The 27,477-nt window shown below is 42.7% G+C and overlaps 1 protein-coding gene across 1 annotated transcript in view; it reads left to right on the top strand.

Annotated features, from left to right (window-relative positions):
- Positions 1–26,935, top strand: part of CCDC148 (coiled-coil domain containing 148) — a 77,237-nt gene extending 50,302 nt beyond the window's left edge. The window contains exons 11-15 of the mRNA XM_074828217.1: positions 6,388–6,528; positions 15,766–15,884; positions 21,957–22,074; positions 24,603–24,743; positions 26,688–26,935. Coding sequence (XP_074684318.1) covers positions 6,388–6,528; positions 15,766–15,884; positions 21,957–22,074; positions 24,603–24,743; positions 26,688–26,834 — 666 coding nt within the window. The 3' untranslated portion in view covers positions 26,835–26,935. The remainder of the gene's footprint in view (positions 1–6,387; positions 6,529–15,765; positions 15,885–21,956; positions 22,075–24,602; positions 24,744–26,687) is intronic.
- The last annotated feature ends 542 nt before the right edge of the window (positions 26,936–27,477 follow it).

The following is a 27,477-nucleotide window of genomic DNA, read 5'->3' on the forward strand; positions in this document are numbered from 1 at the left end:
GTTTTATGCTTAGAATTTGCTTTGTATTGAATTCCTTTAATTAGTCTTTGAATCGCTAGTCATCTTGTAATCACATTCCAGCATCTCTGACCGGGCAGCCCTGATTGCTGCAGCTGCTCTTGCTTTCAGTTGCATGGTGATGCCACCATGAAAATGCTGTTTCTCTCAGCAGCGTGGAGCAGCTTTCTGCTGCATGCTTCCTCAACTCGTTCAAATTTTGCGGCACTACTTTTGATATGTAGCATCATCATTTGTGAAGTTATTTTTCTTGAAGAGACTCTTAAATTTTTTTTTTCCCGGGCATTCTTAGAATCAGTTGTGAACAGTTTGAAGAAGAAAAAAAACCTACATAAGGAAAGGTGTGCAGAAATGTTTCAGAGATTAATAAAGCTCTGGGAGATTCTGAAAGTGTATTGGGATCGGGTCATTTTGTAAGGTTGAAAGTGAGCTAGAGAGAATCAGGGTGGGGCTATCACAGGATTTTCTCTTTATGCCTTTAGTTATGACAAACAGTACTGACTTTATCACACAGTTATTGGGAATTCTTGCTTAGAATATGAATTCTAGCAGCTTATTATATCTGTGTAGCACAGTGTAGCCTGCGAGAGTACTGCTCTGAAGCTCTGCGTAGCCATTTGGTGACACTGTTCCTCCTGCCACTGTATGTCCTCTTGGTCTGTAGTGTATTTCGCCTGGGTTTTAAAGGCTGCTTTTACTCCCTGCGTGACCCTCTCTCCACCAGTCAGTTCTCCCGTGTTCCCATTTCCCGAGCTACCAGTTTACCTGCCGGAACGAGCTCGATGCCAACTCCCGTGTGTCACCCTAGGCAGCTTCACGACCGGTTTATAATGTACATCAGCATGGCTTAGAGAGAAAACCTGACGTGGTGCTGTGTTACCATGTGCTAATTTAATGGGAATTCTCAAGGAAAGTCTCTCAAAACTTGTTTTGTCATTAAAAGGGATGTATCTGTAACATTAAGTGCATGGTAAATACATTATTACTATTCAGATATTAGAGTGAAAGAACTAATTTATTACTTTAATTACTTTGTAGTATACTTTATGTTACTGTAATATGTGATATTGAAATAATGAACTGAAAATAGGAACGTATGTGTTCTGTTCAGCACAGCAATTTAATAATTCACTTGGAAAAAGTTTCACTAATAATACATGGACTGTGAAATGTACTTGAAATGCTGGTTGTAATTAAAAACTTTCAGAACTTAATTTGGCAGTGCTTGTACTGCTAAAATGTAAGCTTCTTTGTGAAACAGCCAATAGGGGATCCAGTTTTTAGTGTATTTCCAATATTAGTTTAACTACTAGGGTTTTTTTAAATATTTAAACAACACATTTACTGTTGACACAGTAAACTCTACCCTTCTGATTTTCCACTCATAGGAATGAAAAAGTGCAATCAAGAACACATTAATTTTTTTGTGCATTCTGTGGTCCCAGATTACTGCCTCAGTGAATCAGAACTATTTTTCAGAAATTTTTTTTGTTTTGGTTCTTCAGATCTGCACAATCCTACCTCTGGAGGAAAAAGGTGATGACTACAGTGGGATTCTTGAAAAGCTGAAGTGGTAGGAATGCTGGAAACTCGGCATCAGGCAGTCACTCTGCAGCAGCAGCACATTAGAAGTACGGAGGCACGTGGTGTGGAGGTTCCCCAGCCGCAATGCCCCGTCCCGCTGCCTGCCCGTCACCGGGTGCTCTGCAGCAGTGCCCAGAGGCTCCCTGGGGCTGGGTCCCACCGTGCCCTGGGCTGTTTGGACGCACGGCGCGGTGCGCTTGGCCGGGTGAATCCAGCCTCAGGCCGGGTTCTGTCCACTGTGTCCTTTGCTATCGTGAATTACGATAGTCTCGCTCCTATTTCTTGAACCCCTGGCAGTACAAACAGGGGGCTCTTCATTGCGGCCCCGCCATCTCCTGGGGCCAGTACTCCCCTGAGGAGATCCCCTTTACAGGCAGGCTGGCCCACAGAAGAAGTCGAGGCTGCGGGACTAGAACTTCTCTCTCGGAGAGATGCTTTCATGTTCAGATGTGGTTTAAAAAGTGAAATATATTGAGAGTTTGAATCAGCTCTTTAATTCCTAAATTTTGGTATTTCTTGCATAATTAAACACTTTAATTTAGCTCAACTCTGTTAAGAACATTTTATCCTGTATGGCTTTAACTCTTCATGTGGGGAAGACATGGCCTAATGCCAACCTACTGAATCACATTTTACAAATATTTTGCAAACACGGCTTTTCTGGTTTTTACCAATTTTTCCTTTTTTGTTGCAACTATGAATAATTTTTTTAAAGGAAGTGACTCCTCTTTTGCCTTAATGAAAAGGCATGGATTAGCTATACGTGGGAGGGGAAGGGATAATGTAAACTAACCTCATACGCTGCCTACAGAAAAGGATAAGCGTGTACTGCGGGAAAGTGAAACATAATGAAACTTTCCTTCCTTCTGTCATTCTTATCACCCCTTTTCTTGATTGGCAATGAGCTCATGCATTCAGAAGAACTAACCAGATAAAAATGGAAGGCAGAATCTACCCACTGAGTAAAAATAGGTGTGTTTAGTAGTGATTGAGGGCAGTGTAGAGAGCATTGTGGAAGGTAGTGGAGATATGCACTGAATTATTGGCATATCAGCTTTGCCTGGGGAACCTCACTGCATGATTAATGATTTGTCAGCTGTGTGAAGTTATATATTTGATGCTTGGTTACGCTCACTTGTTTGTATGAAACCTGTTGAAAATCTAGATTGTGCCCCAGTATTGATTTCTGACTTGAATCAAAAGGCTTTAACAGAAGAGCTATATGAAAATAACTAGGGGAAGTGATTATGGCCTGTCGTGAGGCTGGTGTGTAACATGTGCCATGCTAATCAGCAACTGCTAATCAGAATGACTTGAGGTGATTTTACACTAGATTAGTGTCTGTGTTTGCTTGCTGCTTTGTTATTGTTTTCTTTCCTTTGACCAGTTCTCATCTTGACAGACTCTGCTGGGCCAATTCTATTCTCAATATCTATTTCCAGTCAGTGGTTCCCCTGAAGTATCAGTTAACTGCAGCTTTTATTGAGACCAATTTAATGGACTCACCATGTAAATGAATGGCTGCAATCAAACAATTAAGATCCCTGGTTAATACGTAAATTAGTATCTAGAGGAGACCAGTAAAGGATCAAAAGGGTTCTCAGACGTGGGGAGAAGCTGAAGCTGCATTGTGTCATGAGCCTGCTTACACTGGCATATATCTCATTATTGAAGAGAGATTGAAAGGAGTGTGATGCAGGATGTAGGAAAATACAAGCTTAAAAAAAGCAATTTTTGTGTTACATAGTTTGACTGTTACCTCATTTCAGTTCACAAGATCTCAGTGATGTTATTACAGAAGTTTAAAGTTCCTTCAAATGCTTCTGCAGTTTATTCTAGCTCCAGTCTTTTAGCAGATTTCATGTTTTGTTTGTTGTTAGATTTTAAAGCTTCATGTCTATGTGTTTGCTTCAGTCTGTTTCAAAAGTGAGGTAGAAATGATTGCATGCTCTTCCACATTCACTTTCAAAACATTCCTTTGAGTTTATTAGTGTAGCAAGTGAAGGGTAACTGAAACAATTTAGTGTTTTATTTTAGATTCTTAAACTGCTAAAATGCATGAGCAGACTGCTGTCAAAATTGCTAAATAAAAATTTCTATTTAGACAGAGACCTTGTGTTCCCAGTTTTGCAGTGTGGGGGAGGTTTCACTCAGGTAAGCTCCAGAAAATAGGGTGTTACAAAAATTGACACCTTCCCTCTAGAAGTCTCTTAGCTGCTAGTATGGTCATCTCATGTAATCCTCGTTCCATTTTTATTGTTATTCCATATTTCCGTTTAGATGGATGGTTGGAAGTTGTAATGGGCTGTTTTCATTAAGCGTGGTACCCGTTCTTCTGCTGACACTTCCCCTGGAACTCGCTTGCTGCAGCGTATGGAGCTGCTAGGGATTTCTTTGCTCACGATGTCTTATTCTTGTACGGCTTAGAACCAGTCGGTTTGTCGCTCCCTCTGCACATGACAGGCCCAAACCCGCTGGCTTCCTCTGTAGAATCCATCTAACAAACCTCTGCTACATAGCCATTTTTTGCTTACGTTCTCACCCATTTTCACTCTTGCAGGCTAAGCAAGCTGTCCAGATCCCCTCTAGAGCTGAACTGGTCATCACTGTCAGAACTATAGAAACCCCTGAAATAAAGGGCTGAATCCCTCTCGGTCCTTATACTCACCTGTTCCTCACCTTCGGTGGCTGTCGTCAGAACTTGGCAGAGTTCAGACAACTCTCCCAGGAAAGCGTGTTAGGTCCAGTCCTCTTACCTGCTGCTTTTCTGCCTTTTTGGTAGTGTCCCTACGCTGAACTCCATCACAAGAATTCTTGCTTTGCATATTCCTCAAGAAAATGCATTTCTGTTACGCCTAAAACCATAGCTAAATGCCTGATTCTTTTTCTTGGAACTTGCTTAAATCTTACAGCATCTGCTTGTCGACTTGGTGTTTTTAACTTAGGAACCAACTTACAGAAATAAGATCTCAGAGGGAAGGCTTGAGTCCCAAAGCTAAGTATGGGAACTGGCAAGGGAGAGTTATGTGAGGACTGAACTAGAGAGGGGATGTGTTCCTGTCTCCACCCGAGTAATTCTTTGGCACTAATGAACAGCCAGTGGACAGCAGAGAAGACGTTCCCTGGAAGAGAGATGCTCTTCTGCTTCTTGGTGATTTTCAAGTGGAACAGCGACAGTATCAGGGATTGAGAAGACCCTGGTTCAAGCTAGTCCAGAATTGAGGATGTTCTTTGTAATTTTGAGGACATCTGGATACAGGTCCCTGCCTCAAAAAGTGTTCCATTATTTCTTTCTTACTGGAGCGAGTACAGCAAAGGACCATTAAAATGAAGGGTCTGGGGCACCTCTCCTATGAGGGAAGGCAGAGAGAGCTGGGACTGCTCAGCCCAGAGAAGAGGAGGCTTAGGGGATCTCATCAAGGTGGGTAAATACCAGGAGGGAGGGTGCAAAGAGGCCGGAGCCAGGCTCTTCTGTAAAATACCTAATTGGTGAAGATGGCTGCTTCCTAGCTTTTTGGTTTTCCCCTAGAAAGGAGAGAAAGGAGATTTCAGAAGGTGAAACTCAGTTATGAGCAGGCCTTTGCTGAGAATTAGTTACAAAAAGGGAAGAAAAGAGGTTAAAAAGCATTTAGTGTTCACCTAAATCATAATTCTTAACTTTGGGGATGGAATCAAAGCTGGGAAAAGTTGTATGTACTCTGAGCGAATAATAGTGTAAATGAAAGTTGCTCGAAGAACCCCAAAACTCTGTCCTTTTTATTAGAACGTGGAAACACACCAGTTAATGCTAATGCTTGGGTATGGTAGCAAACTGCATTGAACTTTTAAAGATAAACTCAGGTTGCAGGAGACAAAGGTAACTGTTGGTTAGTCTGTGTACACATGGCATTCATGACAGGCAGAGTATTTCTTTAAGAAGCTATCTTTAAATCTTTTAATAAAGAGAGAGTTTAATTTTACAACCACTGTAAAATGTCATGTTATTTTCATGTTATTGCTTTGCCTGCACTACATGAAAAGTTACAGCAGTATTTAGTCTATTGGGACACTTTGTGAAGAAGAAACTCTAACTGTTATTTAAGCAGAGAAGCGAGGCAAACATGGCATCACTCAGAGATGCAGCTCACTGAGAACCTCAGACCATGGGGAGTGCTGGGTTTCTGAACAGAAATCTTTCACAAGTACAGAACAGAAGAATTAATCGAGTCTGTGCACATAGCCAGTGAAATGCAGTACATGGAAAAAAACTATAAATATTTTAGTATCTTCATATTAAAGTACTCACTGTAGTATAGAATACCAGATGAAAAATGGCTGAAATGCTTGTTCCTTTGAGGAGTACAGAGTTCCGTTAGCACTTGACAAACCCATTGCAGAAAGAGCTGGCAACTGTTAATGCTCCTGAATGTACAACAGCATACATCTGCCCTTGACAAGGCCGAGGTGAGCCGGACATCCACGCTGCCTGAGAGCGCTGCAAATAAGTCACTACCTGTGGCCAGTTCCTGAGGACGTGTTGCCTTGTTTAAGCAATATGGTGTGTCAGGAAGATGTCAGGAGGTCAAGTCTCCTCCTGTGTGATTTCCCTGCATGTGCCAGTCGGTTGTGGATTGCACGTTAACATGCGCAAAGGCAGTGCTTACTGAATGGTCTGGTATTGCTGGTAAGATTATAAATCTTGGTCTGTAAATGGAATACATGGGTTTCCTTCCCAGTCCAGGTTGGCAGGGTCACAGTATTACCCAAGCCTGCTTGCAGGACTGTCTTTTCAACTGTTCCTTCCAGGTTCTACAGTGGAAAGCACAGCAGGAAGAGGCTGCTGAACTAGAAGCTGCCGTAGCTGCCAGAAGAAAAGAGAAGAAAGATGAGGAAGAAAGGCTACAGAAAGAACAGGAGATGATTCGTAGAGCTCAGGAGAAAGAGAAAGTATGAGAAACTTTTATACATTTTTTGCATATGTTTATGTGTACAATTGCCTTTAAAATCTTTAACCCTTCTTGACTGTGTATTCTAAAGTATTAGGAATTAGTATTGAGATGAGCAAATGGTTAGTTGAGTCTTGCTGCTGTCCATCCTAGCTTTAAAGCTGCCTGCTCGTATACACCAGTTGTGCTACTTCATTACATTTCTTTAAAAAGCGTACACAATAACTGTACGTGACTGACTCTGTGTCACAAAAAATCAGTGCCGAGGCACTACTGGATTTCTAATTCTTACAGATTTGTGCTTTTCAGCAATGTGGCAAAGGCTCTGGCAGCTGCCAGTGCTGCAGTTAAGTGTGCTGCAGTGCAGCACAGAGCCTTGCCGTCCCTTGTCTGCCAGACAGCGCGCTGCGCTTGGCACACAGGGCCCTGGAGCGGGCCCGGGGCACCGCCGCCGCCTGAACCGCCCTGACAGCGGGCGTCTGCATCGCAGCATTCTGAGCACTCAGGTGCTGACTGCTTGGGAAGTGGCTTTGATGTCTAAACTGATGTCTTCAACTTACTAGAAAATCAGAAATCCGCTACCATGAATGTAATGCTTTGAGAAAACCAGGCTGTGTCACGTATGTGTTTGTGTTGACCTTTTTATTTCAATGATATGGCGAAAATCCAGGAGGTTGTTTTATTAGAACTTCACCTCTTTTTCTGATTATTTTTTACACTGAAATCTGGCATGCTCAGAGTCCAGCTCTCCTGCGGCGTATTTGTTTCTGTGGCATACTTATTTCTGGAAAGAAGTAAGTTGGAGAATGTCATAGATTCTTACTGCTTTGTCTTTCAAATGCTGATGAGTTGTCACTTTTACAGGACTACTTGTGCTAACACATTTGCAAGAAGGGTCACTAAAAGCTGGGCTGTTACAACATGCCAGTTAAAAGCAGAGTTAAGAAGAAAACAAGGCTAAACTGTTCCAAATAGAGTATTTTCATGATGCATATGAAGAATTTAGTGACATCAGTATGTGTCACACTACAGAAAACTTGTGCAAAAGAAAGAAGAAAACAAAATCTCTATATACGTTACCACGTTTTCTCATTAGATTTTACCTTTTTGTCTTTATCTGCCATGTTTCTGTGTAAATTATCTTACTGGGAGCAAACGTTTACTGATGGGACTACAACGTGGCCAGTTAGACGCCCTGGGATGTGATGGATTCTCATGTCAGTAGAGGTGTCTATTGCAGTGATATTCCTTGCAGGGAAAAAAAACCAAACACAAAACTATCCATACTTACAGCAATTTGATTGTTACTAAAACAATTTACACCTACTAAAAGCAGAAAAGAAATTATAGCAAAGCAAAATAAATGACCTGCAGGCGGGTGAAACTGGCTGCCTTGGCAGGAGAATGGAAATTAAGTGCTACACTACTTGGAATTTCCCTGTTTTTATAGCACTCAAATATCTCTTCCTTGTTTTTTCCAAAGAAACATGTCTTCCTGCCATGTCAAATAGGTCAAGAGCAGAAGCTCTTGCAGCTCATTGTACTCCTGGTGTTAGTTTGCATGACCATTGAGTTTGGTTATATCAACAATTCTGCAGAGAAGCACTTGAGGAAAGTGCTGCCTGGAGAAGAGAAGCTGAAGCTGCTGAAGCCTTCTTGTCTCCAGACAGAGACTGTTACCTCCTCATTAGTTCTCATTGCTGCAAGTCCCAGAGCCAGAATTTGAAAAGCTGCCTAATTTCAGATTGATTTTCTTATATTTGTGAGTTCATTTTTCTTGGTCATGACTGTGTTTGCACATTGCACGTATCCAGTTTCTTCTCTAGCTGAAGAAGTCTCTGCTTACATCGGTCACCTGATTTTATTCTTTTTCTGCAATTTATCTTAAAGATGAAGTATAGATTCTTGGCAGAGCACAATCCTTCTGTTAAACTATGCTCAATCATATAGTTAGCAAAATTGCAACTAATTGTCCAAAAGTCAGTTTCAAGAGATGTTTCTCTATCCTTCAAAATACACAGAATACTCTCACTTTTCATAGGAATCAGAGATTTTCATAGGAATTGGGAAAGTTCAGACTGGAAGGGACCTCAGGAGGTGTCTAGTCCAATCTCCTGCTCAGTTATGGGGTCTGACCAGGTAACGCATGGCTTTATCCTCATTTTAATTTGTCTTATTTATCCTTAAATTTATCTCCAGTATTTGAGACTGTCATTTCAGGTTCAAAAGTTGAGACAGACATATTTATGTGTTTGCAAACCATGCACTTCCAGAGAAATTCTGGCTCAGTTTAAATTGGTATTGGTTTTACCTTTACCTTTAATTGGCTTACTGCAGATATCATCGGTGAACTATTTAGAGGTAATCCTCTATAAAAAGACACAGGGGAATTTTTCAAAATTATGTGTACATGCATTGTGTTTCAAAACTTTACTGTATGTGTGATTTCTTTGTTTTCACACTGAAATGTGTCCTGGTTGTTTGTTCTTGACTGATACGTTGTTCCTGTTCTACATGCTGGATTTAAAGTTATAAAATAACAAATTTAGGCAGAACATCTACATTTGGTGTCTGCATTCATCTTGTATATAAGAGTTTTCCAGGTGAGATGTGATGAGATTTTTGTCTGGTATGGATAATGTGGAAGTTGTCTCGGTTGGAGTGTGTGATTGTGAGATTTTGTGGTTTCTGCACCAGCCTGGGAACGGAGGTGCAGAGAGGGGGGCTGCCTGTATTTAATGATGGTTTGCTGCTTTGGTTATGAGAAACTTTGCTGCTGCTTTTTGTTACAGCTTGTTCTGCTTATTTGTCTTTACTCAGGCTGTGTTTGTAGTGGCAGGTGACTCTGAAACCGCAGGGAAGGGAAGAGGCTTGGGGAGGCTGCGTTGGCCCCGCCACCAGCAATGTTCATTTTATGTGTAAATATTTTGATTGTGCAAACTTTCCACTTTTCTCTGGCCTGCATGTAATGTCTATACAGAGCAGTCCTCTGCCCGTGCACAGATGGAATAGCAGCTGTCTGAGGTCAGCAGTCATGTGTTTCATTTGAGTATTGTACATCCGAGATCCTTGAAAAGCGCTGCTAACCTTCCACTGCTTCTCTGGTGAACGTTCCATGGCAGCAAGAAGAATATGTAAAACATCCATGATCAGTGTAAAAGAAGTGCCCACTCTCTGCCCCGTTCGTAACCTACGTTGGGTATGTCAAGTACTTCCCAACCTGAGAATGGGTAAAATGATGTTAAATCTTAAATCCCAATGCTACATTTGCTCTGCTGGACTGCAGATCAGATTTTTTCCTATATTTCTGAAATTCCATATTCAGATATATCCACTGGCCCCTAATTAGAGTTTATAAAAAAGCCTTCAGGCAACATAGAATACAGAAAGGGGAATAATTACAAAAGAGAGACTTTTATTTCATAAATATAAGTATTCCAAACAGTATTAAACAAAAGCATTCTAAGAAGTATGGCTATAGCCATCCTTGTTTTTATGTACTTCATATATAAAAAATGGCCCATATAAAGAAACGATTGGCTTATAGCTTGGGAATTGTGAAATACAAGCGCTGTTTGGAAGACCCGTTTTATTCTGAATTATGATAGAGGATTTTCTGCACAAAGTCAATCATCTAAAGAGGATGGTATTTTGACTGCCATTTCAACTGAAATCTCCAAGAGAAGCTTAAATTCAATACAGTTCCATGGATGATACAGAAGTTATTTTTATTGCCATTTTATGAAGCTTTTCCTATGTGAGATGATTCCATAAGTAAATTTCATTGTAAGAAATTACCTGTGTTTTGGGAGGTAGGATAAGGTCTCAGACCTTCAGAGGAGCTTTATGCATTTAATCGTAAAATCAACAGATTATTGAGGTATAATTTCAATTGCTTTTGTAAATTCATTTTATAACTAACACTTTCTTAGGTTATTAAAATTCCTAAGATTTTCTTAGATTTTTGCATCTTTTTCTAAAGCTTCTTTCCTGTATTTTTCCAGCTGTATTTTAAATTTTAGAAACACAATGCTGTCAGTGAATTACAACTTGGCAGCATTGTCATACGCTTCTGTCATCATCAATAGTCTTTTCAAAAACTCAGTCTTGATTTTCGAGGTAAACACTATCTTTGTTTTGCTGAAAGCAGTAATTTTTAGTTAATTTTTTATCTTTTCTCTTTCTATCTCTCATAGCAATTGCCAAGAAGTCTGTTAGGTCTAAGGAATTTAAGGGGTTTCTCAGTCAGCCCTGAGGTAGTACGAAGCACTGGCTATTCTTTTGGTTTCTTATTTGGAAGTGCATCATGGTATGTCATTATTTCTCTTCTCGTCCCAGCTTGTCTTTCTCTTCTGGTACCTGCACGTGAAATAGAAAAAAAAGGTGGAAATGAGAATGAAAAGTGCAACAAAGAGAAATTGCAAGAGCACTAACGCTTGTAGATCTACCAGGTCATCCTGACTCTTCTCACTGGGATAGCAGAGTATAACGCAGAAAAGGGAATGTGTGCTACCTGTTGGAGGTGACGTGTAACACGAGTGCAGTATTGTGTGCTGCTGTTAATAGCTGGGGCAGGCAGGATAGGTCAGCTTAGCGTTGGCTGGGGCAGGGGGCTGCAAGATCAGGAAACGGGAGGGTCTTACAGCGAGGTGTGCTGGGGTTTTCCATAGGCAAAAGGGTGCAGGAGAGGGCTGGAGCGTCACGCTGCCAGTACACATAACTGACACCTTTCTTAGACTGAGTTGAGAAGTTATGTTCATATCCAGTCACCTTACGTAGGCTGAACTGTTTCGTATTATTAACATAATAAGGAGGAGCGTAGTGCCCTGAATACACTCCTCTCTCTTTGAACTTACGTTCATACCCAGGTTCCTATCTAGAGATGTCTAAACTCTTCCTGGAAATTAGTTGCTGAAATTAGGTAAACTAAAGGGCTTTTTGTCCTGATATATAATTTGTCTATCAGTGCTTACTGAAAAATCTTACTTATGATTTTATGTGCCTTTGTGCTGGGTTTGTGTGTGTGGCAGGTTTTTGGCAGCAGGGGAGGGGGCTGCAGCAGTGGCCCCCATGAGAAGCTCCTCAGAGCTTCCCCAGCTCCAAGTCGGAGCCGCCTCTGGCCAAGGCCGGGCCAGTGAGCGGCGGTGGCTGCACCTCTGGGATAACGTATGTGAGAAGGGTACTGGGAGGAGGAGAGGGGGCTTGTGAGGAGGAGTTAGGAGAAGGACCCCTCTGCAAACACTGAGGTCAGTGGGAGGAAGGAGGAGGAAGGGGGGAGCTGCCGGAGCAAAGCCCCCCCTGTATCCCGTGGTGAGGTGGCAGGGCCGCCCCCCGCCACCCGTGGGGGTCACCAGAGGAGCAGGGATCTGCCTGGGGAGGGCCCCACACCCGAGCAGGCAGCTGCACATCAAGGAGGCCGGACTCTGAGGGAGCAGCAGCTCCTGCTGCGGTAGCTCGGCACTGGGAGGACGGCAGCATGTGGGGTGACCCACGCCAGAGCAGCCCGGGACCGGCTGCAGCCTGTGGGAAGGACTCATGCCAGAGAAAGTTTGTGGAGGAGAAGGGAGCCATGTAGAACAGGGGCAGAATGCAGAGGAGTCCTCCCCCCGAGGAGGAAGCAGCAGCAGGACTGACTGCACCCCCTTTCCCTGCCCCTGCGCCGCTGGGACGGGGAGGTAGAGAGATCAGGAACAAAACTGAGCCTGGGAAGAAGGGAGGGGTGGGGGGAGGTGTTCTTCAGATCTAGTAATGCTTCTCATGGTCCTACTCTGTCTGCTATGTGCTGAATTAAATTGATGTTCTTCTTATTCCCCTATTAAGTCTGTCTTGCCAGTGACCATAATGGGTCAACCACCCCTCCCTGTCCTTGTCTCAATTCCCGAGGCTTTTGCTTCATTTTCTCAGTCCTGAGGGGAAGGGGGGAGTGAGTGTCTGCGTGGTGCTCAGCTGCCCTCTGGGCTCAAACCAGGACAGTCCTCTTTGGTTTTTCTATTCTGTATTAACGGTCATCATTTGCACACATTTTGTACCACTGTTAATCTTCCAAAGAACACGTGTTTTCACCAGGCCTTGAGATGGAGTGAGCCCTAGCCCCTGGCACCGAGTTCGGCAGTCAGCAGCTGAGGTCCCAGGGGCAGGAGGGAGAAGGGCAGCGCCGGCACCAGCCAGGAGGCCACCAGCCCTGTCTTCTGTCTCCAGCAGTGGCCGTAACAATAGAGGAAACATATGTGGTAATTTCCCTCCCACAGCTGCTTTCCCAGTCTCCAGCTGTTCCCCCATCCTTGTTCCTGTTCTAAATCTGGTTCTTGCTAGTGTCAGCTGAAGCCTCCTAGTTCTCATGTTGGAGAGGCAGGATCAATCTCCATCCAGCCTCTTCGTGGCACTTGTGAATTTGTAAGCTTCTTATCAAATCCCTCATAAATTGTCACTTCTCCATCTGAATAGCCCCATCCTGTTCCTTCAGTGCCTGTTTGAGAACTCCTGTGAACACGGTGAACCTTTGATCATTACTGTTTCTCTTCTCTTTCCACATGAAAAGATTCATTTCAGAGAGGGAGGGATCAGAACTGCATGTAAACATATTTTCTCTTTTTTCCTGTTCTTTTTGTACCACGTTCTGACAGTAGCCACTGGTTCGCCTGTTGGCTGGGGCTGTGCCCTGGGCTGGTGTGTCCCAGGAGGGGTAGTGCTGGTTTGGCTGTGCCGCCCGGGGTGCTCTCTATTCCTAGAGGGGGTTCCTCGGCCATCGTGACGGTTGCTGCCTGCCATCGTGTCGTCAGATCTAACAGGGGCTGTGGTCACCAGTTCCGAGAGCCTTGCTTGGTGTCAGCCCTGGGCCCTCAGCTGCACGTCGCATCATCAGGAGACGTTGCTGTGCAGCTGTTGGATTGTGGAGCGAGTGGTACAGGAGGCTGTTCCCTGCACTTTGCTCTGCAAGCAGAAGGGCCTTTTTCTGTTACAGGACAGGAATTTTACAGGACAGGAAAAAATTTTTCCCAGAAAGAGTGGTCAGACAGTGGAATAGGCTACCCAGGGAGGGGGTGGAGTCACCAGCCCTGGGTGTGTTTAAGGGTCATTTAGATGAGCTGTTGGGGGATGTGGTGTAGGGGAGAACTTTGTAGAGTCGGGTTGAGGGTTGGACTCGATGATCCCGAGGGTCTTTTCCAACCTGAATGATTCCGTGATTCTATGATTCTATGAATTGGAAGTTCTGTGCCCCTGCCGAGTGTCCAAAGTGAGAGAGGCTTCTCTCTGACAGTGACAGGCAGCAGCTGCTTGTAAACGGAGCTGGAAAATCAAAGGGCTGGTGAGTTGTCTGTGCTGCAGTCGCTGTTGGCCTTGTACCACACCACACATCTTGTACTTTATGCCTAGCTGATGGCTTGTTAGGAGCGGTCTAACTGTGGCAGTTGGGACTTGGTGAAAATTAATAGTAATAGGTATCTCAGAAGCAAAGTAAATACATTTGTATTTCAGGGACGTCTTACCTAGACGGGAATGATCTAATTGGTGCTGATCATGCTGTGTGGGTTAGATGACCTGAGAGCCTTACAAACCCTCCGCTGAGGTGGCTCCAGCATTTGTGACCTGAACGGGCTCACCTAATGCTAGCTTAGGAATGCAGTGTTGGAGTCATGCTCCGGAATTTCAGTGTAATTCGGGTGTTCTTGAAAATTGTATTAAAAAAAAAAAACCCTGAAGACAGCACTTCAAAGATGAGAAGGTGATTCTTGTTCCTGTGTCTAAGAAAACCTGCTCTATCAGCTTTCCCAGCAAGGTGGTGGCTTGTGAAATTAGTTGTGAGTCACCATTTGAAACTTTGGAAAGTGTAACCCCTGCCACAGTTTTCTTCTTAAGGGAGCTTTAAGGTGTTCATCGAGCACCAGCTGAATGTGAGCCAGCAGTGTGTCCAGGTGGCCAGGAAGGCCAACAGTACCCTGGCTTGTACCACCAATAGTGTGGCCAGCAGGACTGGGGGCCTGGACTCGGCACTGGTGAGGCTGCACCTCAAATACTGGGTTCAGTTTTGGGCCCCTCACTACAAGACAGACACTGAGGGGCTGGAGTGTGTCCAAAGAAAAGCAACGAAGCTGGTGCAGGGTCTGGAGCACAAGTCCTGTGAGCAGCAGCTGAGGGAACTGGGGGGGTTTAGTCTGAAAAAGAGGAGGCTGAGGGGAGACCTCATTGCCCTCTACAACTCCCTGAAAGGAGGTTGGAGCAAGGGGGGGGGTGGGTGTCAGTCTCTTCTCCCAAGTAACAAGCAATAGGACAAGAGGAAACGGCCTGAAGTTGCACAAGGGGAAGTTTAGTTTGGATATTAGGAACAATTTTTTCCCCAGAAGGGTTGTCCATCACTGGAACAGGCTGCCAGGGAAGTGGTGGAGTCACCGTCCCTGGAGGTATCTAAAAGACGTGTAGATGTGGCACTCAGGGACGTGGTTTAGTGGTGGCCTGGGCAGTGCTGGGTTAACGGTTGGGCTCCATCATCTGAAGGGTCATTCCAACCTCAGTGATTCTGTACTATGATTTGTAATATATATCACAGCAAGGCAGGAGTTACAAGCTTGATGCAAATTCTACCAGTTGTCTTTGAAGAACTGCCCTGGTTTTAGGAACAGAATCCTGTAGAATTTATTCAAATGAAGAATTCGTAGTTTCACTTCAGCAATATTTTACTTTAAATCCCAATTCCTCATTTTGCATCCAAAAGCCTCATCTTTCCAGATAAGCTTCCCTGCTCAGGTTTCACTGTCTTGCTTCAGGCCTTTCTTTCTCCCTCAGCTTTGGAAAAGCTTCACGTGTCCACGAGGACCACTCCTACGCTGCTTCCAGCTGCTCTGCGGGCTCTGGGCTGGCGTGGATCCAGCCCCTGGAGCTGACCTCGGACATTTTACCTCGAGGAATGTCCACTCACTTGAGCAGCATCGTTGAAGGTTTTGATGGCAGAGTAGGAAAGCAAGGAGCAAAATGAAAGTGGTATTCTTTCGTTTGCGGCTGAAGATTATATGCTAATTAGTGTCCACAGTCTGATTGTACTGTTTTGCTGTGGGGGCTGCACACCCTCTTATTCTCCTAGTAAATCTTTTGTTAGCCCATACTGTTCTAAAGTATAAATTTTATTCTAAAAAGATCAAAACTGGATTTTCTTTAGCTTATTACTTTTCTTACTTTATTTGTTCTCACTACCCTGACTTGTGAATTATTCTTATTTTGTTTTCTGTATTTGTTCAAACTTTAGGTGAAAAAGTACTGGGCTGAGAAACAGCTCAAGTGGCAAGAACAGGAAGAGAAAGATCTACAACGTCTGGAGGAATTAAGAAAATTAATGGCTGAACAAGCAGTTAAAGACAGAGAAAGGTAAAAGAAATTAAATGTGAACACCTATAGTATCACTAAGAACGTCTTATAATCTGATTTGCTTTGATCTCCCAACATTCTAAATTAGAATAAATTCAGATAAGTCATTTTTTTTTCTTCCTGTTTGGCAGGAAGGTTGCATCATGATTGTACCCTGGATCAATTTATTTCTTAGTTTGAATCAATTCATATCCATGAAAGTCTTAGACCTCTGTAAGCACTAAACTGTTGTAATCATGATAGGGTACACCCATTAAAACCAGCTCCCTTTGAGATTTTTTTAATTGTAGGTGGGTAATAAGATCTTCTGCATTCCCACCTTGCAAAATTATTTATAATCAGGTTTGTTTTGTGTGAGAGGAGCACATCAGGCACTTCACAGCCTCAAAGATATTTATTATTCTTTTAGGGTCTTAAACTGTGCATCTAGTTGTAGATGCTCTTCACCTGTTTGATGTAATTTAGGACTTCAGCCCGTTAACGTCTGAACCCTTGCCCAGTCCTCATTGCAGGGGATGGCCTTTAATGACCTGTTGGAGAAATAGTTGATTTCATAGAGGAATTCCTCTGTAACAGAGGCACGTAAGACACCTGCATGTAGTCTGGTTATGATTGCTCTTAAATCACAGGCTTACTTTTTTTATGTAGAGGGAGCCACCAAATTGCATGGACCAGAAATGTAATTAAAATAGGGTTAAAGTACCATTGGCATTAGAATATTAAATTTGGTCTTAAGCATTTCATGGGAAACGCTACTTTGACCTTATTTTGTTACAATACCTGCTGACAGCTAAACTTAAATGTCTGTATGCTTATGCTACAAATATATCTATGCCTTTCCTTAAACATACCTGCAATGATTTTAGCTCGTAGCAAGAGACACACACATACTTGAATTACTGAGTTTTCAGCAGAACTGATCAGGAAAAAAATGACTTTTCTTTAAAGCTGTGCACTGTGCTATGCCATAGAGTTAGGGAATGTTCTTTTCTTACGCTAATAAACCTTGCAGAATAAAATACAAGGAAATGGCACGGTTCATTGAGGAATGCAGGGATGAAATAATCACACCTTTGGGCTATTATGAATCAAAAGTTGGTAAATGCTTAGCGTTGTGTGTCCCAGAATTGGCACACTGTACCAAATAAAACAGCTTAAAGAGAAATGCTTACTGTTTGTGGAGATTAATAATTCTTTGAAATTACTTAGTGCTTTTCATCTTCAAAGCCTTCAGAAACATTAATCAAAGAAGGGCAAACAGATGTTACTGTCATTAGGTACTGTAGTGCTACAGGTATGGTGTAAGGCATTTTAAAGTATATATTCTCCTGAACGAAGGCAGACACACTGGCATAGTGACATCACAGCACAGAACTGCAGTCCTGTAGAAACTCACAGTACTCTTACATGTTTCACGTGTTGCACCACACAAATTGGTTTTGAGTCTTTGCAGAACTGATCATGAAAGTTGGCACAGGCCAGTGCCACCGTTCGGATCTGACACCTTTTCAGGCTTTTTGGATCATGAGCTGACTGACTATTCCAAGTACAAGATATGGCCTGGATAGTGCATAGAGTTTCTAATAGGTACCATAAGACATTAAAAATGGTTTGCTGTTATTCTGAATTGCTTTTAAAATTAATTTAAAATTAAGTGATTGGGTTTATAAAAAGGAAAATTATTATCACAGAGTCACTGTGGTGCTCTGTTTATTCAGGTCTTGCTTGGTAATTGCAAGATGCTGAATATAGCCGAGCTGTGACCAGATCAGAGAAGAGGATTAAAGGCACCTGAAGCTGGATGTAGAATTCCAAGTGACTAAGTCCACATTTGCTTTCTACAACTCCTCTGCTCAGTGACTATCTGACAGTGGAGACATTTAATTGATTGGAGATTTTATTTTTTGGCCTGGAAGTTCCTAGGTAGCTGCAGCTTTATGTTGCATGTGTGTCTTAGAACTGTTGTCTTCAGAGCAGCTGGCTACCCAGCATGTGCCTAAACCCCGGTGGGTTTAAGTTTATGTAAGTTCCTGTAGATGTTGATCAAGTACAAGATGGTGACAGTAGCGAGTGCCACACAAAATCAAATCTAATAAGCAATGCCATCTGCATTCAGAAACATGGGAGAGGGGAAGAGGATTGTGCTGTGATCTCCGTTCCAAGCACAGTATCTATTCTGTATTCATTTTTAATCCAACAGTCATTTCATACAAAACTTGTAAAACAGTCTTTAAAAAAAATCACGGGGCCTGGGGTAAGAACCTGGGTCTGCCCAGATCCCGTCAAACGCCCCAACAAGTAGGAGAAAATCATACTCCTCTTGTGCTTCCTTCTACTCCCATGTGTTTCGTATTGTTTGCTGGTAGTGGTCCAGCTATGGGAACAGGGGTGGAGGTGCCCTTACCTAGGCTGCTGTGCGTTCTCGCTGGCTCTGATGTTGCTGATGATGCAGAAAATGCAGATTTGAACTCCTTCAGGCTAAGAACCTGAGACTAAAACTGTCTGGACAAGAGCTCTGATTACTGGGCTGGCCATGTTTGAAAGGGAAAGCAGAGAGTTCTGATGGTTTTTTTAGTAAAAATTAAAGGTTTGGTAGCTGACAGCTCCAGAGAGAGGAACGCTCCCGAAGTGCAGCAGGTACCAGATGAATGGTGTGCGTTCTCCTTATGGGCGTTCAGCAGGACTTCACCCCGTTAAGCTTCGGGGGTGAGAAGTGAGTGTTGGCAAGAGGCATTCGCACGTGGTTGGCTGGCAGCAGAGGTGTACGCGCTGGGCTGTCTGCTGCGGCAGCACCACACATTCAGCTCTCCTGAATGTCTTCTGAGGTCTGCGTGCCTGTGTCTTTAGGACATGGAATTATAGGTGCCCTTTTAATGCGGTGTCAAGAACCACAAACTGCATTTAGGTCCTACTCCACTTTGGGAATTAGCATCCAAAAGGGCAGATGTTTGTCTGCTGCTAACAGTCCGCTTCTCCCTCTTTTAATCCATGCAGTGAATTTCAGTCAGGTCCTCCCTCAAGTCCCTCGGGTATGGAATGGCTTGAATATACATAAACTATTCTAAAAGAACATTCTCCCCCCCAAAGCAATAGGTTTTGCATTAATGCTGCAGGGTGAGAATTAACTTGGCATAAAATTGTGCAAATATTGTCACTCACTACCTATGGGAAATAGATTGGCACAGCCTCGTTCTCCAGTGAGGCAGCGAGTCGGAAACATCTGCAGACGTTTTAACCCGGCACCTCTCCTGCTGCCAGTCCTGGCCCCCAGTCCAGAGGGCAGGGGTGGGCGAGCTGGGGGGAAAGGGTTGCTCTTTGCAGGGCCTGGATCTGACTAACCCTCAGAAACAGCGACGGCAGCTGTTTGTGGTGCAGCTCTGGCAGACGGGGGTGAAGGCGCAGCTCTCCCTTCCCGTGTGCTCCCTGCAACAGTTCCCCGCCGGGATGGCAGGCAAGCCCCCTGTCCTCTCTCCTCTCTTGCCCACCTCGAGGCTTTTCCCCTTCCTGAAGCCAGCTCTCACCAGCTCTCCTGCAACCCTCCCACTCTCTCCAGTCAGTGCTCTGCGTTGAGGGGACACTGAACAGAGAGAATCCAGAAAAACTGTGGGCAAATAACTGGGTGTTGAAGCTGTTCATAAAGCTGGGCAGACGGGAGGGCTGTCAGTGGAGTTGCTGCTCAGGGCAGCTCTGCTTCGAGCATGTGCTTTTACGTTTGAGCAAGTCCTCAGAGCCGAGGGCTGGGCTGTGCCCATGACATGGCCACGGCGCTTTCACTGCCTCCGCAGCGTAAGTTAGCCGAGTTCTGGCATGGGAACTGGTGGCTACGTCCCAAATGGTCAAATTAGTGTGTAAAACACTTCCTGTCCCAGCTGCCTCGGGCCCTGGTGACATGGGGCATTGATCTGGTCACAGGGGGAAACACAGGCAGATCGTCTTCACCACTAAAATAACGCTTTCTACTGCTTCTGTGAGATTTATTCAGCTGACAACAGTGAACAGGATACATTGTGATGTAGGGCAAAAAACCTACCTATATTATAACTCCCTTTTTTTAAGTTTTGCTAAAGCTTTCATAATAAACATAGCTGTTCATTGTTTCCTAGTGAATATTTATGAGACAGTGTCTGAAAGCAGAGTTTTAATGAAATTATGCTTATCAAAAATTACATAAGTGTGTACCCACAGTACTTCAAAAAGGTAGCTTCACTGAAACTAATCAGCTAAGCTCATTTTTCAGCTGGCTATTTATTAAAATTGTTACTTACTGTGGTACTTAAAGTCAAAATTGAGTATTAAGACATTTTAATTGTAAGCTTTTCTATAAAATTAAGTTTACTTTGAACAAGTAGTAGCTAAAATATTACTACGTATAATAGAGTGAAAGAGAATTAGCAACTTTATTTGGATGTGGACCCTGTGAAATCATAGCTCAAGTAAACATTTAAAGCCAAGTATAAAAAGTATTGGAAGAATGTTCCAAATTAGGAACGCAGTGTACGGTTGCATATGTATTTACAAGGTTCGCTGCCTTCGCTGAGTGTAGATTTCATAGCTCTGCCACTGCCCTCTGACAGTGAAACTTAATCTCTGTTAATACTGGCCTTGGTCTCTCCAGCGTGAGCAGGGTGATGATCTCCTGAGGGCAACATAGTCGTGAAAACATGAACCTTCCCAGGAGCAACAAGAGCCGCAGCAGGATGCGAAGTCCTTGCTGTGCCCTGGCCCGTTGCCCTTTGGCAATGCTTTACGTTGCTGTGGGCATCAGATCTTCTGCAGCACAGACCAAGTGTTGGAAGCCAGACCTGAAGGAGTGCCCCTCGCTTTTCCAGGGCACTGAATCTCGGATAATGCTGGAGCGTTTTAGAACATGTACCATAGTAGGAAGCTCAAGCAGAGTGAAAGGTTGTCAATATAATTTTTGTCATTTTTCAGGAAAATATTAATATCTGCTTTTTATTAAATTTTCTTCATATAAAAATATTTGGCTTTCTCACTGGAGCAAAATTACCGCTGAAGATTACTGTTGTAGGCATTCAGCTGCCCAAACAGGGATAAACTGAAAGCCTCTCTGGGGCATCCGCAGGCATCTTTGTACCACTCCCCTGGGACAGATCTGTGTGTCCTGGCAGTTGTCACCGGATCATTGATGCAGTGGTCTTTTCTGGCTACAACGTAACTGCGCGTTTAGTTCTGATTTTTGTAGTTTATAGCACAAGTTATAAACTCCTTCGAGCTTACTAAAATTTTGAGAGTAAGAAAATAAAAATACATGTTTTGTTGCAGTTGAAGCAGCTTGCTCTTCTCCGTTTCTCTAAAGGCAAGTTAAAATTTGAAGGGCAAAGAAGGTTAATTGTCTGAATGCCAATCATGGCGATGGCAACTCCTGCGTAAGGACTAGAAGCGACGTACCAAAGAATGCCCTACAGCTCCACAAGAAACGGAGTTTGGCAGCACACTGAGGGTTCTCGGGAAATACGGTCATGGTGGTACTGTCGGGGCTGTAAAAACCTATTGCGAAAAGTTGACCAGCAAAAGTAACGCCGTAGGTAAAGTTTCAGGATTATTTGTGCTAACCTCGTTTTTCCCTTTTGAAGAAGGAGGTAATTCTCAAGTTTTCTTGCTTCTTCCAGTGACAAGATTGGGAGTGATGTGTTTCTTTTAATGGAAAGGTTTATAGGAAAGAGTTCTTCTGCCATGCACAGATGTCAGAGAACATTTCTTCTTGGCAAAGAAAATGGGGAAAAAAAGAGTAACAGGGCTACATAAAGCATGCTAGAGAAAATCTGCCTTCTAGAAATGTAATCTGAATGGTTAGCCAGGTTGTTTAAAACAAACAAGCAAACAAAAACCTCAAAAATAAAATATTCAACTCCCCAAACCAAAAAACTCCCAACAAAAATAACACATTCAAATGAAAAAGCATTTTCTGCATTTTTCAGATGTTTTGGTGAACCAACGTATTAGGTGGATATAGAAAACATCAGACTAGTTTTCAGACTGAAATATCATAACAGAAATTTAGAATCACCCTTGACCAATGTTTTCTCCATTTGTACGTATGCTGTTTTGCAGGGTAAAATTTAGACAAGCATTACTAGAAAAACGGTTGCTGGAGAAAAAGGAATTGGCCCTTCAAGCAGCACGTGAAGAGGAGGAAAAAGAGAAATGCCTTGAAGCACTCCGGCAACAGGTGGTTTTATTTCCTCTACATTGTATTTTCATATACAGTAATGATAAACACATACTGTCATATTACGTGAAAGATAAAAAGGATGATCTATCAAAAGCAAATAAATGAAGAAGTTAAAATGCGCTTTTGGTCTGACTTTAACAGTAATTTTGTCATGTTATAAATCCTGAGTGCTTTGTAACTCTGACAACAGGAACATTATGATGTTAAATTGCACTGTAGAAGCTGTTGATATCTGAAAATAGGTAGATACTATTTTTTCTGGGTTGGATATGATTTCTCTTTTTTTTTTTTTTTAATAATCTTAAGTCTGCCTTGAGTCTTAGACAAGATTTATGAGTCATTTAAATTCTTTTTAAATTCTGAAAACTTACAGACCTTGGATGACTTTTCTTCAGAGAGAGATTTAACTTTCTGTGAAACTTTTTCACGTTAAGGACAGCACAGAAAATGCTTGCTAACGTTTCTCATAGTAAATGTAGTGTTATTTTTTTTCCCTACTGCTGACTTTTGAAGGAGTAATTTTACCTTCATTTATATTTTTGTATCTAATTTCCTTGGTTTTCCTCCAAAGATTAGAAGGAAAAATCTGGAGTTCACATTCTTTACAGTCCAGGAACTGCAGCTTAAATGCACAGCCAAAGGAAAATAAGGGAGGGAGAAAAGGTGCTCTTCAAACCCTTTTGATTTTGGATAATGTAAACAGCAGTAATGCAGCAGCTTTCTCCCCGGGATAAAAATACAGTATTTGGTGCAGCCTTGGCCTCACATTCAGCATGTCCTTTGACTTCAGGATTAACCATCCCAGTGCAATGCACACACCAGTGAAATTCTTCCTTAGTCCCTCGTGGACTGTTTGTGGCCTTGTAAGCGTTTTCATGTCAGCAGTTGGGTGCACAAAGTCAAGGAGAAAGAAAAAATTTAACTGAGGTCAAATCTTCTGTGGGAGAGCTGAGCACAACAGGGATAAACAAACCTGTTTATTTTTTTAATATTAAGGGATCATTGGTCTGTTATTTCAGTCATTTTTAAAAACTGTTCAACTGGGGCTCATTTCCAGTCAATAATGCTGTATTTTTAATAATCTGATTTAATGAAATATTTTGCAGTATTAACAGTGTTATTTTAGGTTGTCAATGCATTTTTAATAACAACTCTCGTGTCTTTTCTAAGTTATGGGTTGAATTGCATTGTCTTTTGTGTCAGATTTTGCAAGAGGCTGGTTGAGAGTCAAGATCTGTGGATCTCTTCTGACTGGCCCAATTCTCTTACCAAAGCAGAAAATGCTTCTAGAATGGCCTTTCACCAGGATGATAGAGTTCCTACTTCATTACATTTTTCTAACCAATATTTATTTTCTGTATTTCACACTAATGAAATACTGCTTCATAAAATACGCCCTTTGGTTGTATGTGGGAAAAAACCCAAGGTCTTTAGTAAAGTCATCCAGTCTGTGTATTTTGACAGCCTGTAAATACAAAGATGACATTTTATCAGAGGGATGGAAAAAAAAATCATACACAATTTTAAATATTTTTCTGGTTTTAGCCATTCAGATGGTGCTCTGACTTGGATTATTTTTCTCCTGCATCTTTCTGTATTTTCCAAAGTAGTATTAGCCTATATCTGGATATTTTAACACAAAGAAAATAAGAAATGAAAAAGGCTGACTCTTGCACAGAATCTTGGATACTGATCTAGCCACAAGAAATGAAACAGTTAAGATGGACACACTTATGAAATTCTTCGGGCTTTTTCTTTATTTGTGGCATATCACTCAATGTTGTTGCCCATGACTCTGTAAAAATTGTGAACTGCTGATCTGAACACCTTTGTTTCCATCTGAAGAGAAAGCAGAAAGTTTGGACTTCCAGGAACTGTGGGTATTTCTAGATTACGAGTCGTCTGGTTCCTTTTGGTTTCTGGTGTTGAGGGTCAGAGCTCACGTCGCGCTCTGCTGGAGAGCTGAGGCCGCTCCTGCCCCTCTTTTGTGGCGCCTTGCTGGGCCGAGGCTGCCCCACGCCGCGGGACGGTGCAAAGAGCCGTCGCGCAGATACCTGGCAAGTGCCGTCTTCCGGTAGCCTAAAGCTCAGGGCTGTGATGAGGTGGCAGCATCAGCTCTCTCTTCATGGAAATGCCGTCCAGCTCTCAAGTTTATGTTTTCAAGGACAGACATTCACAGCTTGTGGTTATTCTGGGTTAAGCCTGCCCACGTAGCAGGGAATTCTCTGCTTTACGGCAGTTTTGGGCAGGCACAGGGCTGTATTAAGTCCAGCCAATTAAATTGTCTCTATTGGGAAACAGGAAAAAAACCTCCCTGATTATTATTCTCTGTCAAAGTGGTTTTACTCTGGGTTCAGGTTTTAAGCTTTGCAACTTTTACATATGGATACGTTGTTTAAGAAAAACTTTTGAAATTTTTAAACCAGGTAACTAATCATGTTCTCAAAGGATCTGTTATTGATAATAACCTTTTCTCACCTTATGTCTACATAGACTGATTGTTATTTTCATATCCTGTATTTTAGGTTGCCGTTGTTGCAAAACCGGATCCAGCTAGAGTAGTGGCTGACACAGTGGCATCTAAAGCTCGGATGGGTGTTGGAACCAACGAAGCGTTTGACCTTCAGAAGCCGCTGTTCCAGCTGCATACGTACAGTGAGCTTCAGGTGAGTGTCTGGAATCACGCTCTATAGTTTATTGTATGCACATGGATCTTAATAGTGATAGATGGTGACAATGTTAATAGTGTATCCTAAATAGCAGTATTAACAGTACAATAGAGAATATAATGTGCATGAAATTAAGGACATTAGGAGTAATAGGTGGGGTGATCTCTCCGACCCAGTGTAGTGATGGAGGAGCACGAGAGCGGGCCACAAAGGTCCGATCAGGTCCAGCATGGGACTCCCGGGCTCTCCCCGATGAGCAGCCCCCGTCGCCACCCCTGGGAAGAGGATACTGGCCCAAGAGGACCACTGGGCAGTTCCGGTGTCTGTGGGGCATTTTGACTGATCTGTTTGCTACTTTTTAATTTCAAAACTGCATTTTTATGGATTTATTTAAAAGAATGCCTCCTCTTCACCTGCTCCAGTTAGTGTTGTACTAATTTGAAGTGAATTGACTCAGCATAAAAGTTCTCCTGACTGTACGAGAGAGTTATGTCACAGGTAACTTCATTATGGGGTATTCTTTTTTCTTAGAAGATTATGCACAGCTCAAATCTCTTCATAAGCTGGAAATTAGTATCTTGACCATATTTATGCTGTTCCTGGATTGAAGATCAGTTGGGATGTGATATGCAAGGGCTAAAGGAGAAGAAGCCAGTGAGGTGTAAATGAACCAGGAAACTGAAGTAAATGTACTCCTCAGGTCACCCAGATTGCTGAGGACACTGCTCGCTCAATTTCAAACAGAATTAAGCAACACAGGGGAGGATTTTTTGATTCCCTTACTGTTCCCCATCTGCTCAGTCTATGCATTTGCAATTATTTCCACTCTGGAATTTGAAAATTAAGTTTACAGAAAAAGAACTGCTATGATATGATTCTATGGCATAAAAGCTTTCTTTTAGCACCAAATAAGTGGAAATTTAACCACTTCTATAACTAAGCTTGTCCAGCATTTCCCATCTTAAGATGTTTTAAAGCTTCTCAGTTTGGTAAAGCAGAGACATGGTACAAGAGATGTAGTGTTTGTCTGGCTATTAAAATTTACCCAAATCTGACTGATGTATGGGACTCTGAAAAGCCTTAGCTTAAAAATCCTCTGAACATGCGTATTTGGGATCAATACCTGAATGCTCAGAATATTCTTCCCGTTTCGCCTCAGCGGGGTTTTGGTAGTGCTCAGGCTATGGTTCCTGCCCAGCACGTTAGCATGGCTCTGCCCTGAGCTGCGGGGGTTACGGGACGTTCCCCGGCGTTGGCTCTCCCAGCAGCTCTGGGCACTGTGGCAGGCCAGGCCGGATCCGCGGGCGCTGTGACTCTCTCCTGTGCTTTCAGTGCTTCCCCACTGCAGCCCATGGAAGAAGGATTTGGAAGAGGCTTACAAATTTTGCCAGACAACCTTCTGACAAATTTTAGAAGTAATTTCCCTGGGCATTAATTATTGCTGTGTAAAATGGAAGCGGTACTGCCGTGTAGTCACAAGGCAATGCTGAGAGAAAAATCATAAATGTGCGTGAAGCGCTCGGGTTCCACAGAAACAACCAGGAAGGGATTAAAAGTCTTGTGCTGAAAGCAGGGCTGCACTGATGGGGAACACTGGAGAAGTCAGCAACTCTGCAGTGAGTAGACTGAATTAAAAGTCACTGTTTCACATCTACCCTTTGAGTTTTGCTGAGGAATGACAACCCAGGGCTCTTTGTTAAAATAGTTTGTGATCATTAATGTTAAAAAGGATAATATCAAGATGTGTGCAGTGGGGTAATGCTTGCTCACTGTAGAGCTTCTCTGCTTTTGAAGGCTTTACTTTATGACCATAATTTTCTGTCTGTCTCTTTAAAACTTTTTAGATATATACATCCACAGATGACCTGTAAGATACACTGTGTGTATGGAGGAAAGTATTGTTTTGTTTCTATTTATCATTGCTGTGGTTTATTTTAACAGATCATTTCTGACCCTAGACTTCGTGTTGAGCTAGCTCTTCGAGAAGCTGGACTTCATAAAACACTTTATGCAAAAGAGATTTTACCAAAAATTCCTCCACTGAAGCTCCCAAGAAGAGATATGGAATCTACAGCTTTTAAAATGTAGAGCGCCTCTCATACCAGGAGTAGAGAAGCTTCAGGGGTATTGTCTTGTCTATAATGTGAAAACTTTAAATAAATTTCCCTTAGGTTGTGTCACAGACCTTAGTTCTCAGTGTCGCCATCATCCAAAAAACCAGCGTGCCTTTCTCATGCAGTGCTCCACCATTCCACGCCTGCCTTGGTGGAGGTTTTATTGAGGTTTGGTGGGTGTAGGCTGTGGGATAATTTCCTGTGTCCCTTTCTGCTGGCAGACGGGACACCTGTACGCGAAAGGCTCCGACAGACTGTGCGGGCTAATCTGATGTGTGGCATCTGGAGTAGAAGCTCTGGGTTTTAATTGACAGCATAAATCCAAAATAGCTTTGCAGAACAGTCACTTTAGATTATGATACATGAATACAGCCCACAGCTTTCATTCCAGGCTTCTTGAGAATTTGATTATTTTAATTATAAATCTTCGTTATCATGATGTTTCTATTATTCCTTGATTATTATAAGAAACTTAACCTTTGTCTATATTTAGAAACCAATTTGCTGTATCATATTTACTGCTAACCCAGTCATGCAATTTCATATTGCAGATCAGTCTTTCAGTATAAATGAGAAATTAGAAATAACGTTTCAGATCTGGGATCTTTATTTCGGAG

The sequence above is a fragment of the Strix aluco genome, chromosome 6 (genome assembly GCF_031877795.1).
Source record: "Strix aluco isolate bStrAlu1 chromosome 6, bStrAlu1.hap1, whole genome shotgun sequence".
NCBI classification, from domain to species: domain Eukaryota; kingdom Metazoa; phylum Chordata; class Aves; order Strigiformes; family Strigidae; genus Strix; species Strix aluco.